Source organism: Punica granatum, chromosome 5 (assembly GCF_007655135.1).
Source record: "Punica granatum isolate Tunisia-2019 chromosome 5, ASM765513v2, whole genome shotgun sequence".
Lineage (NCBI taxonomy): Eukaryota > Viridiplantae > Streptophyta > Magnoliopsida > Myrtales > Lythraceae > Punica > Punica granatum.
In genome coordinates this window covers 16,253,889-16,266,612 of record NC_045131.1, presented here as the reverse complement: position 1 = coordinate 16,266,612, position 12,724 = coordinate 16,253,889, and the positions used below count along the sequence as shown (strand labels likewise).

The 12,724-nt window shown below is 40.0% G+C and overlaps 1 protein-coding gene and 1 long non-coding RNA gene across 4 annotated transcripts; one reads left to right on the top strand and one right to left on the bottom strand.

Annotated features, from left to right (window-relative positions):
- Window positions 1-1,269: 1,269 nt before the first annotated feature.
- LOC116207391 lies at window positions 1,270-3,383 on the bottom strand. 3 transcript variants are annotated; one of them, XR_004156914.1, is made up of 3 exons: window positions 2,652-3,383; window positions 2,313-2,566; window positions 1,270-2,237 (listed from the first exon to the last, which is right to left on the bottom strand). It is a non-coding gene; the product is annotated as an uncharacterized LOC116207391 (long non-coding RNA). The 3 variants fall into 3 exon arrangements; XR_004156915.1 differs by having other exon boundaries at window positions 1,270-2,566; window positions 2,652-2,799; window positions 2,979-3,383; XR_004156913.1 differs by having other exon boundaries at window positions 1,270-2,566.
- A 4,687-nt stretch (window positions 3,384-8,070) lies between these two features.
- LOC116208840 (ethylene-responsive transcription factor ERF098-like) lies at window positions 8,071-9,986 on the top strand. The gene is made up of 2 exons (XM_031542405.1): window positions 8,071-8,648; window positions 9,619-9,986. The coding sequence occupies exon 1, from the start codon at window positions 8,153-8,155 to the stop codon at window positions 8,624-8,626; it is 474 nt and encodes a 157-aa protein (XP_031398265.1). The 5' UTR covers window positions 8,071-8,152; the 3' UTR covers window positions 8,627-8,648; window positions 9,619-9,986.
- The last annotated feature ends 2,738 nt before the right edge of the window (window positions 9,987-12,724 follow it).

Below are 12,724 nucleotides of genomic sequence, written 5' to 3'. Positions count from 1 at the left end.
GACTCTTCTCGTCAGGGTACCATAAGGCGACTGCGTTTGTAACCCGCACGGGGATTTTTTTGCCCATATTTTATCAGACTCGGTCTGACCATTTCCAGAATACTATGACTAGACCTCAGAAATGAATGTCTGGGATTTCGGCTTTGTGGTAGCCTGTTGAAGGGTGGCTGTGACTCATTCTAGAGCTATGCAAAGATAAACCGAAAAGAGAAAGCTTGGGGGAACGCGTTGCCCCAGGCTAAAAGGATACGCGAGTTCACGCCTGTAGCGAGATGTACCATTTTTCCTATGTTCTTCTGTTGTGTAGGCTGTATCAAATTGCTTGGATAGCATGCTCGGTTTGCCCACTATGCTTGAGGAGGAATCCGCGCTGGACGGTTGAGCTGTGTTGGAGGGCTGATCGAGGATCATGTTGAAGTAGATAACCTGGCCATTTTCCTTGGGGATCCCTGGTCTGCGCAGTGTGCGAGAGCCTAGGGTGACTGTTTTGTTTATCTCTCGTTTTACTCTCCTTTTCCCACGACTGCCCGCCTCGGGATTTTCAGTCGTGCCTCTCTCTTGCCCTAGCTTTTGTCTAGGTCGCCCCGAGGGGTTTTCGACCTAGCGAGCTCGATTCTTTTTGTCTCTCGAGTTTGCAAGGGCGAAGGGTTCGAAGGATTTGACCTCCGAGTGCGCTGCGTTCTGTCTCCGTCGAGGAGTTGCTTCTGCTGCTCCAGGCGTGTTGTTGCAGCTGAAAGGAAAGGGAGCTGTGGGAAGAGCTCAGAGATTAGATCTGAGCTGAGGGAAAGTTAGGCGGCTAGGGTTTAGAATGTGAGTGAGCGTGAGGTGAAGGAGAGGAGCTGAGAGAGGAAGGTGTGCCCGGGAGTTGTGGGCGGTGTGAGCTGGAGGTGACAGACGAGACCGAGCTGTGGGAGTTCGAGAGTAGTTGAGGGTTTTTTCCTTTCTTTTGGAACTGGAAGCGTGAGAATTGAGAGAGCTGGGGGAGTAGAACGGCAGCTAAGGGCCGGTTAGTGAGAGGGAAAGAGCGCACGAGATGAGGGAGTTGTGTTTGGCGGCTAGGGTTTTCATTTTTTTTCGATTTTCATTCCCCTAGCTCAGCTGGAAGAAGAAGAAAGAAGGTGGGGAGCTATCGTTTTTTTTTTTTCGAGATAAGGGAGTTGTGGCGACTAGGGTATTTTTTGAGAGTGCCCTAGGGATTCCCCGGAAAACCTTGATGAGAGTGAGCCGAGAATAAGAAGAAGAAATGATGGGACCATTAGAGTTCGCTCCTTTTTTTTTTTTCCGGATCCTGTCGAAGAAGAAAGAAGAAGGGAAGAGGAAAGAAAAGAAGAGCAGAAGATGACAAAAAAATGGGGGGAGTGAGGGGCAACGGTCAGTTGCCTTTGACCTTTTGACTTTTTTTTTTTTTAAGGAGAAGAACTAGAGAAGGAAAAGAGAAGAGATTTGAGCCTTTTGTTTTTTAATCTAATGCGCGTAGAGATTTAAATTCATGTCTTTGCAATTGGATGTCGAAAAATGATCCGGAACTGACATTGTTTTCAGAAAAATTTATGGATCAATGTTATGTAATAAAATATTTTTCGTTCTTAATTTAGTCTCGGATTATGAAAATTGATGATGATGCGCGCAAAATCCAAAGAAGTCTCAAATAACATTATTATTATTATTTTGAAAAATTATAAAATTGGTGTTGAATTAGAAAAATACCCCATTTCCAAAGGTCGTGAGCGCTCGAGCAATTAGCCGAAAATACTTCCCTCTTACGGGTGACAAATGACGATTTTACCCCTTCAGGAGCCGGTGAACCAAAATGGGGTGCTGACAAGTTTCATGAGTTATCCATGTACTTCTTCTTGTGAGCTTGTTTGCCGCATGATTCCTGAGTGGGAAAGTTTTGGCTAGAGCTCGATGAGGACTCAAGCCTTATTTGGCAGCCATTCTCCTAGTGAACCTTGTTACTGCCTAGAGTGTCTCTTTTGTAACACACTCTCGATCCCTTTGTCCAGCTGGTGCAGCTCAAGCTCTTGAACTGCCAGTTGGACTAGATGATGGTTCAGGAGGACCCAGGTGCCACTGGTGCTTGAGCACCAACACATGGGACATGAGCAGTCTTTGGCGCCTTTGGGTTTGGGGGGGGTGTTCTTACAACTGAACTGAAAGAGCTCTGAGGCATATTTGGATAGGTAATCTAATTCATGGGAGACCATCCATAAGCAAAACCAAGTGGTTTATTTCACCTGCAATAGTCAATGAACACAACGAATTACGTGTGCAATTAAACTGAACCTTTAGTTTAATTATATTTAACGTACCCTCTGTTGAATATTAATGCCAGGATTTGGGATGAATACTGGCATTGACTATGTTGCTAAGGTTGGACTCCAAGTCTGAATGGTTAGAGATGGTCATGATATGTCATTGCTTTGCAAGGGGAAAAAAAAACACTTAAGGCCTCAAAACTGATACTGTATATGAACAATGATGCATAAGAAAACACTTGCTATGATTGCACCAATGTCTCTGCAGTATGGCCCTCTACATGACTTGTTGCAACCACAATTTTGCCCTGTCCAAGATCATGGAAAATATACCATCCACATTATAAATCATATACTTCTCTTTCAATCTAAGCAGTAAGTAAGAACATATACCTTGCCTTTGGCTATCAAATTTGGGTACATCCTCAAAGCATCCCCTAGTTTCTTCCCCACCCATTTCCTGTTTGCATGTGAATTCCTCAAAACCCTCCTGCAAATGTGTGTGGATAGTAAGTCTTGATTTGGAAACCCCCTACATGCTCTGCCCATGAATAAAGAATATGTCACTCACAATGCTCCTGAAGATAATTTGCTCTGCATCTAACTTTATCATTCTTCTTGAACTTCACAGCTTGCCAAAATAAATATTGTAATCCCTCACAACATTTTTGAATAGTTTAAGTGTTGAAAAAACTACTTCCAACTCCAAATGGTACCTACCAAATGGTGCCCCTTCGTGAAAATCAACTAGCATTCTCTCATCATCTTCATCCTCACTCACTCTCCTTTCAGGATAATAATCAATATTTGTATAAATGGCCCTCCTCATCAACGGGAACAAGATCATCTCCTCTTGCTTGAGCCTTGTCAATTTTTTTTGAATCCTCAATGACTAAGTTAAAGGCAAGATGAACCCTCTATTTTGGCCTTTTCTGTCTTGAAGACTCAGTACTGCCACTTTCAATCCTATCTGCAACTTCACATGCTTCTGCCATCCATTCCTCATTATCATCATCATCAGCAATCTCATCTGGTCCTGGTTTATATAGAATCCTCGGAAGAAGCCTCATCTCCTCCCTCACTACCAAACTCACCCTTATCATCTTCAGCAGACCAATCACTCTCTTCTCCCATTATCTGTATATAAACACACACACACACATATATATACACCAACAAGAGACAGTAGGACAACATAAAAAATGTAAAAGGACATGAAATAATGCATCTTCCAATATAGTAGACCACCTACCAATAAAGTTTATGCTTCTTCCACCTACCAGTCAACGTAACAAAATAAAAAATGCAAAAGCATAACAAAGCATTGAATAAAGCAAGCAAAGGGACAACGTGGACAACACAGTGGACCACAAGCACACGAGAACACCGAGAACCACAAAAGCAACCACATTTTCATGTTTCAGAGTATAAATGAACAAACTTTACTATAAAGGAACCATTACTAACCTCAATTGCTCATAAACGTGCTTGATTTCTCCTTCATCGATCGGATTTGCTGGAAATGATTAAAAAATTCTCACACACTGCTCTACGATTAGGGTTCACAGACAAATGGGTGATTTTCGCGCCAACATGGGTCTTATGGGGGAGGCGAAACAAAGTAGCAGGCAACATCTAAGAAGGGAGCAATGTCATTCTGCGTCGGGATAGAACAATGGTGTGGGACAACGCCGTTTGTATTCCCACGTGGCCGTCCGTTTTACACCGTTATTGCCATGTAGGCGTGAATGTCAGATTTTCGTTTCGTCCAGTGACGTCAGGGACTGATATGTTAAATGGAATTGAAATTGGATGGCATGCTTGATAAGAAATGCAATTCAAAAATCAAATTGACGACAATGAAATACTTTGAGGACCAAACTGTTAGCATTCTCAAAAATTTAACATTATCCTGTTGAATTAGTACTTAATTATAGCATGATATTTTACTACTAACATTTGTAACATTACTAAGAACATATTATTTTACTGTTAAAATTAGTATGTATTAGAAACAATAATATATTTTGCTGCTAAAATTACAAAACTTCAGCAAAAATAAAATTAATTGCTACTCGAATGTGCCCTATGAGAAAAAATCGTCAATCACAAGCAAGTAAATACTTAGGTTTAGTTTGGGAGTGATGTTGCTAAAATATAACAGCTGAAAAATAAGTATTGATTTCAGAATAAGTAAAAGTTTTTGGAAGGTAATAATTTGAAACTGGAGAAATTAAAATTAATATTTAAACAAGAAAATAAACAGAAACAATTTTTATAAACATCAATTAAGCTGCCGGAGAAATCATGTTTCCAATCGCTAAAATTAACCATATCATGGTTTTATAATAGTTCGCCACAAAGTGTTTATGCTTAAAACAAATAAAAAAATCATATAATCGCCAGCTCACTTTCAAGCGAAGTCTCAATTCCATGGGTTGTAGGATCTTATGAATAACGTTGGAATCCCTCCAAAATAATATTGAAAAGAACTTATAGATAAAACCAATCATATTATCTGTTGATTTTTTTTTGTGAAATTTTAAAATTTGATTTTCGATGAAATTACGGACGGGTGGAAAAATGACCTTGGAGTTGGTAGTTCGGAGACAACATCCCAAGCACACGTCTAAGTAGCCACATGGCAAGCCTATGCCATGGACAGCGCCACCAACTACAGAAGGCACGCAGTCGTGAGATTTTGCTACGAACAACCTTTCTTGGGATATGGGTGGACCAATCAGTTTTAAAACCTAAAATAACCATTGAAATCGTAAGACCTTAAATATTTGCATACTTTTACAATGTTATAATACAGCAATTCGGCTGCAATTTATATATCATGTGTCTCGATTATTCTTTCTGCAATCACCGAATCGAGTTCCCTAGCTACTATTCTAATTTTCTAAATCTATGATCTTCTTTCAAGATTTTCTTAGATACGTTTTCCTTTCACATAGAAAAAGGATAAACCGAAGACGATCTTTTGAGGGCATAAAATTTCCTATATGTAAATGAAATTATGCACTGCGAGATTGTTGAAAGAGTACTGATTAACGAATGAATATTACGTGGTGAGGCCTTTTGATGAGGTGGGATCTATTCTTATTACGGCTTGCAGTTTCAATTGCCTGGCTATGTCAGAGGACTCCATTTCTCCATCCCCAACTAGAGAATCGAGATTTATTATTTGGATCATGCCGCCTCCTGGATGGCTTAAATTAACAGATATGGGGATTCTCGAGGCAATCCTGGTCCAGCTGGAGCAGGTGGTCTTATTCGAGACTCCGCAGGAAACTGGATTCGTGGATTTGTTCATTATATTGGTCTTGTAACGTCCATGCTAGCGGAGATGTAGGGAGTTCGATCGGCCTTCAGCTTGCCTAGTCATAGGATGTCGGAAGCTTATTATTGAAGTTGATTCGTCCACTGTTTGCCAGCTTATTTTGGGTTCAAGGGCTGGAACTCCAAATATTCGATTTATTCTTGTTGAAATCAGAGAGCTCATTGCGGGAAGTTGGGAAATTCAGGTTATTCACACATACCGGAAGAATAATAGTTGTGCGGATTGACTTGCATGAAAAGCTTCCTCTTTTTCACTTGGAGTATATTATCTTAATTCGACTTCTAATGGCCTTGGCTATCTCATGCTAGGTGATATTATTGGGACTTTCATACGCGGTTTCTATGTGCTTTAATTATCTATTTAGGATCTTACTCCTTTCCTTACCGAAAGGAGGAAAAAAGAAACAAAGAAAAAAAAGGAAGAATATTACGTGGTTACCGGGGGTACTGAGGAACGCGCACGTTATTCCTATATATTATAGGTATGGGACAAAGGGTATCTAACCTATAGCTAATTAGAATACACTTCAAGTACCGTTTATACCATTTAGACACGCGTATATACAAAATCAGACATAGTATCATAACACGTCTGTAATACTGTGCATACACTTTACGTCTCCCATTTAATTGATTCCACATGCATTCAGACTATTTCAGCCCTTCTGAGTGAAGGAGCAATTTTAATTAATAAGTATTGAATTATACCGGGTAATATGAATATAAGATTAATCTTTTACGGTAAACGACATGGCAAATTCGGAGTCTCACCGTTAACTTAATTTTTTTTATGTGAAAACAGTACATCCACCCATTTACCCATTACCCCTAAAATACGTTTTCCTAACAGAAAAACATAAGACCAGTTGCATCACTCCTTTTTCAGCTCTTTGGTATATTGTCTGACTCATAAAATATTCGGCTTCAAATTATCGTGGGCCCTCTGCTCTCTTTTTGTTGATATGGATAATGAGAATCTTAAGATTAAAATAAGTTGCTGTTAGAAATGAGACGAGGTGTAATGCAGTTATATATATCATAAATTAATAATAAAAAAATTATAAGTTCGATTCTCGTTAGTGAAATTACATGCACCCTTTTATTTAGCTTTTTATTTCCTTTCCTTGCAGTACATTCATGAATCTGCTTTCTAATTAAATGAAAAAGAAAAAAACTTGCTCTTCAAGATTTCCATCCATACGTATATGTGATTTTTCTTTTTTTCTTTCTTTTTTTCTTATTTAACGACGTGGAGCTGAGCTCTTAAGAGAACTTATGCTCAATTTAGAGCTTAGAAAACTCCTCAGGTACGTATGAAGCTTCTAATCTTCTAAAATTAGGGGGCAACTTAACTATTACATAGTCAAAGCAATCTAAGAGGGCATACCGCAGTGGCGTACGTCCTAACCTATTAACTTAAAGGTCGTAATTTTTATACCTAGTAGAATTACCCGTCTCCCTTTATTAGTTATTTACTCTTTCATTGTACAAGTCTTCGATCTCCTTTATAGCCCAAAAAAGTAGTCTAAGAATATTTTATCTTTAGAACATGTAATTTAATATATTATCTGAAAATAAGAATATATATATATTTTATTCCTTAGACATGCCTTTTTTTTTCTTTTAATATAATCAAAATGACTCAATGGAGACTGGTAAGCAATTGCCATAAGACATTATTATATGGGCCTGAACTCTGTAGCAAAATAGTTGATTTGAGTCATAATTAAGTGCACCATGACCCATAGGCAAGCTCAAAGTTAAAGTACTACAATTGCAAGTGGATTTAACAAATAATGAGACCCTCACTCCTTATTTGCTTCCAAAACTCTGAGTTTTGAACCTGTGATGCAAAAATTTATTGGTTTTCTCATGGACATGTCAATTTGTTTTTTTGGTCGAAAGAGACATGTCAATTGATGTTGTAGCAAATTGTCAAGGTTAAGTTTAATATATTATCTGAAATTAAGAATATATTTTATCTCTATGACGCCATTGTCATCAAACAGTGCTTCCCGTACAACACAGCCTATGATTCTTGGAAGAAAAGGCAAAGCATGAGACCAGATTTGGCATTATCAAATGAACGAATTTATTATCTTAGAGAATTCAAAAAAGTGTCCACAAAGGAGGACTTTTTTTAATTTACTATTGACTGGGGTCGAGGAAACGAACTTATACACATCCATGGAGAATCTTCCCAGAAGGTGGTGACTCTATAATTATTCTAGTAATTAATCTATGCCCATATGAATAAATTAAAGAACAAATAAATAAATAAATAGTTAATTAATTAATTGAAAAGCTAAAACAAAAAGAAACCCTAAAACCACTTACAGTCAACCCACGTTTGAGGACTAAAAACATATTTGTCATATCCGACCTATTTCAACAGCGAAATCTCCCACCCTATAAATATTCTCACCAAAATAAAACCTATTCTCACCATTCAGAGTTTCCTCGAGACATTGAAAGCGAAAGCTACACAGGACCAGCGAGAGATCTCGAAAGTAGAAAGACTAGTAAACACGCACCCAGACATACCATTCATGGAAGAAAGTAATAGAGGAAAGGAGAGAAAAGAAACCGAGGAGAAATCAAAGGAAGATGTTCGCTACCGGGGAGTCAGAAGAAGGCCGTGGGGCAAATTCGCAGCCGAGATTCGTGATCCATCGAGGAATGGGGCCCGTCTCTGGCTCGGAACATTTGATACCGCTGAGGAGGCTGCTAGGGCTTATGATAGAGCAGCGTTTAACCTGAGAGGCCATATGGCAATTCTCAACTTCCCCAGTGAGTACTACTCCCAAGTGATGGGTTCTCCACCGCACCCTCCAAGGTTTTCTTCAATGTCTTCATTGGCTTCACCTTCTTCTTCGGTTATTCGTGGAGGGAGTTCTTCGCAGAGGGGGAGTAGTTCATCCTCGAGCGATGCGCAGGGGAGAGAGGTCATCGAGTTCGAGTACTTGGATGATAAGCTCCTGGAGGACCTTCTAAAGCCACCGGAAGAACAGAAACGGAAATGAGGACCGGAGTCCATCTACTGAGGTTTTGAATATACCTTTATATGTTTTGTCTTCGTTTGAGATACGCCTTGCTTTCACAGCTCCTTTCGAATCTTCATGTGGTTTACAGTTTTAATGTCTGTTTTACCGTTATATGGTGTTTGAGCTGGGCTAGTTATATTGGTTCAGTTACTCGATCATTCGTAAGTGATTTAAATGAGTGGATTGATGCCAATAAGCATGTGGTCGTTTCTTCAATTTTCATACAAATTAATTATGAAATCATAGTGATGATATATAAAATGCAATAATGCATTCTAAAAAGGCATGTTAATAAGCAGATAATGAACAAGATCGGTCTTTGGCCTCGCTTTCTGCCAAAAAATGGCTAGTAAAAACAAAAAAGGCGCAAGAATAATGCAAATTTATCAGTTGTTGCTGATTTTTCCACGCAGTTCCAGAATTTTCCTTGTTGGATATTCTCTTATTAATGGCTTTGCATCATGCTCCAATATTAATTGAATTAGCTCGAAGCAACTTTTGTCATCACAAAAATGACTAAAGAAAGATATTAATCTTTATATATATATATATATATATATATAGGTGTTCTGGGTCGTTTTCAATGAACTTTTTGCTGGCAACCAACGGGATACTAATCTAACATAGGAATGAAAATGAATTCAAGGGCATAGCTTGGTTCTCCAATGCATTATCTTCTTTCTAGGTTCCTACTTCCTATTAATGGGCAATGCACAGCATCAATCGGTGTTGTCTACCAAATTACTAAGAAGTACAAACTTCTACAGGAATCTTGGCAGATCCAGTTGAATCGAAATTGCAAGATATCTAGATAATAAAAGAAAAGTCTCTTTGGTTGTTATGTTCATTTATTATTGGAAAGTCTCTTGTTGCATTTGCATGGGTAGGAACCGACTATGATTGCTAGGTCTTTACCATCAAATGATATTACAATAATTTTCTTTCATGTTTTTTCTTTTGGGTAATTGAAGTTAATTAGCTGCAGTAAAGAAAGGGTAAGCTGATTCATTCGCAACATCGGATTAGCGACCTCAGTGTTAAACTGTTCTGTGGGGAGTTCCATCGGGCTTAGAGCTAGCTTGGTCGATAAGGTGCAAGAGGCTTATTCCTGAAGTCAATTCCACACTGTCCAAGCTCTCATCCTGGGATATTGAATCCAGGGCTTTGCCGTCAATTGTTGTGCAAATTGGCTTGCGAGAAGAGTTACCTCCCTCTCGCTAGGGATCCATCTTCTTCATTCGATTTCTAATGGATTAAGTAATTTTGAGGCCATATTATTGTGGTCTTCATATCACGTTCCTGTTTGATTTGATTTAATTTTTTATGGGAAAATGAATGGGTTTCAGTGCAGTTGTGCTTGAATAAAGCTGGAACCAAAAGTTCTGATTTTGATGTTTATCAATGTTACTTTCGATGCCATTTTATTTCTCATTTCCTCATTTCCTTATCCCTGTTACATACTATTTAGCGAGCAGGGATGTGGATATAGCTCTTGTAGCCAGAAACGGAAAACAAGCAAAATTGAATGCTGAAGTTAAAACCTTCTCTCTTTTGTGAGTGTCAGCACTCTATTTTGGCTCATCAGTTCAGGCAACGTCTATCAACAGCAATTCAGATTACGACTTGATCATCGATACAGAAGAGGGCTCGACAGAGCATCAAATTGCTATTCATTTTCAAGTCAACAGAGATAGGCAGATGATTCAAGCATATGACAGAAGAACATATAGAATCATCCAGCAACATATAGAGCAAACAGACAGATCAGACAGCATCCAAACTGGCATTTACAGAATACATCGCCGACAATGCTATTTTTCACTGGTCCGCTCGACCATCAGAAGATAGTCAATATTGGGCTTCAAAAATTCCTCGCGATGTCAAACAAATGAAAAGTGTCTCTGAAAACATTTCGCAGATCAACTGCTCCATATAGAGCAATTTCAGAATACATACAACTTTTCAGTGGAAGTCCAAAAATGCCGGTTCATCTGAGAAACGTTAATGCACGATGTCAGATACAGTCATGTCCAACAATTATGCAGAGCATGATCATTGCTTCAAACTGTCTTTCAGAAGTCATACAGACTCCTCTAATGACTCCCGAACGACAGAACAAACATACCTTTCAACGGAAAACCTTATCCGAAAACTGGTCTGACAGAACATCGGCAAACCAAGTTAGCCATGCATTGCCTAGAAAACTGCAGCAGACATACGCAATTGGGTAAATTAGACAGCAATATCTCTTTCAGTTTCCCGAGTGACATCCGAAGAGTAGAAAAGTCAATTTTCAACAGAAATTCATAAATGGAGGTCTTTTTCGTGGAAACTTGACGTCGGATGGTTGGCAAACCCTGTGCTACTCATCTCAACGCTCAACGTGAAATCCTCAGACGGAATCTCACAATCCATCTAGAACCTCAGAACACCTTTTTAGGGTTTCAGATGCAATTTTTCAGTCTTTCGAGGCTTGTTATCAACGAACGAAGATTACAGTGATCTCTGGCTTGCCCAAGCAACTCAGAATGCATTCTGAGAAATCCGGCTTCGGACTCTTAGGACGTCTCCGACTTCACATTGGCAATACTGGCTTATTGGTCAATAATTCAGTCTGATTGACAATGCATGTCAAAACGACCAATTCGGAATGCAGACACGAGATGCGCATTCCGAAATGGCTAACTTTGCTCTGAACGCCTGAAATGAGCAAAACCGGCTTCCGAGCCAAAAATCACACGAATCTTCCTTTGGGCAAAATGGATGATTTCGGGCTCGTTTAAATCGTTTTCGCGCGCACAATGACAATTTGACGTTCGTTTGATTCAAGAACCTCGAACACGCGATCAATCGAGACCCGAACTTTGTCCCGAACTTCCTCTCAAGTCCGTGGGAGCCACGGGTCAAACATGACCAGCCTTATCCATGCCCAAGCCGTCCATGTCCCTTGTTTTTTTCTTCATTGCAACTTGCCTTATCTTCTTCCAAAATATCAAGCACACAATTCCTCTTCAACACTCCAACTTCAACTCACCATCAATGCATTTGGCTCTTCCTCATCAATGCAATGGAAGAAGTCTTCATCCTCATCCTCATTAAAAATTCGGATCCCACACAATCCATGACCCTAATTGCACTTTTGCTTCACTAATCATGTCATTAAGCATGCATATATATAGCCTAAGTCATCTTCAAGCACACACACCTTCTCTGGCATCAACACTTGTCATTTTCATCAAGAAAAAGCTCCCAAGAAGCTCAGCAAAATCACAGCACCTTCAGCAAGCAAAAACCCAAGTAAAAACACCAAATACTTAAGTCGGAATACATCCCGACTTAAATCCAAACTTCACCAAATTTCATATCCCACATGTTTTCGACCCCCTCTATCCATTTCGGAGCTTAGATTTTAAGTTTGAAGCCTCTAATCCATAGAACCAGCCTTGAACAGAATCAGGACAGTTTTTGTCCTTCTCGGGTCAGATTTGGCAACCCGATTTCCAAGGCTTTCCAAATCGGTTTGAGCTGCCAAAACCCATCAAACACCTCCCCACACAACCCTAGGGTGTCAAGGAGTCAAGATATCCAAGAAAAACCCGTCGGTTTTAGCCCAGCACGAAGAAACAGCCCGACTGCCCAGTCGGGTCGAAATTTCTGACTGTCTGTGTGGTTTTCTTGCAGATCGGGTCGATCCGAGACCCTTTTCGCCAAAATACCACCACCATCACCTCCGGAGGTGAGTTAGGAGTCGGGAGCCGCTGACCTTGCATCAAAATTCCATCGGGATCCACCGTGGTGAATTCCGACCCGAAAACTGCCCAATCGGGCCAGTTTCCATGACGCACTCTGTTTTCCGTGAGCTCTGCAGGACTATACGGGTCGACTCGATAACTCTGGGAGCAAACGACCACCACGGTCACCTAGAGGGATCCCTTGGCTACCCAGGGCCGCTGACCTTGCCTCACAATTCCATCGGGAGCCTCCGTGGGGACGTCCGACCCGACTTGTGCCAGTCGGGTCTGTTCTGGCCCAGTTGAGTCTGTTTTCTACTTACTGACCTGATTTTGCTTTTGATTT

Coding starts and splice junctions, on each gene's coding strand:
- LOC116208840 (XM_031542405.1), top strand. CDS start 8,153: ATGGAAGAAAGTAATAGAGGAAAGGAGAGAAAAGAAACCGAGGAGAAA.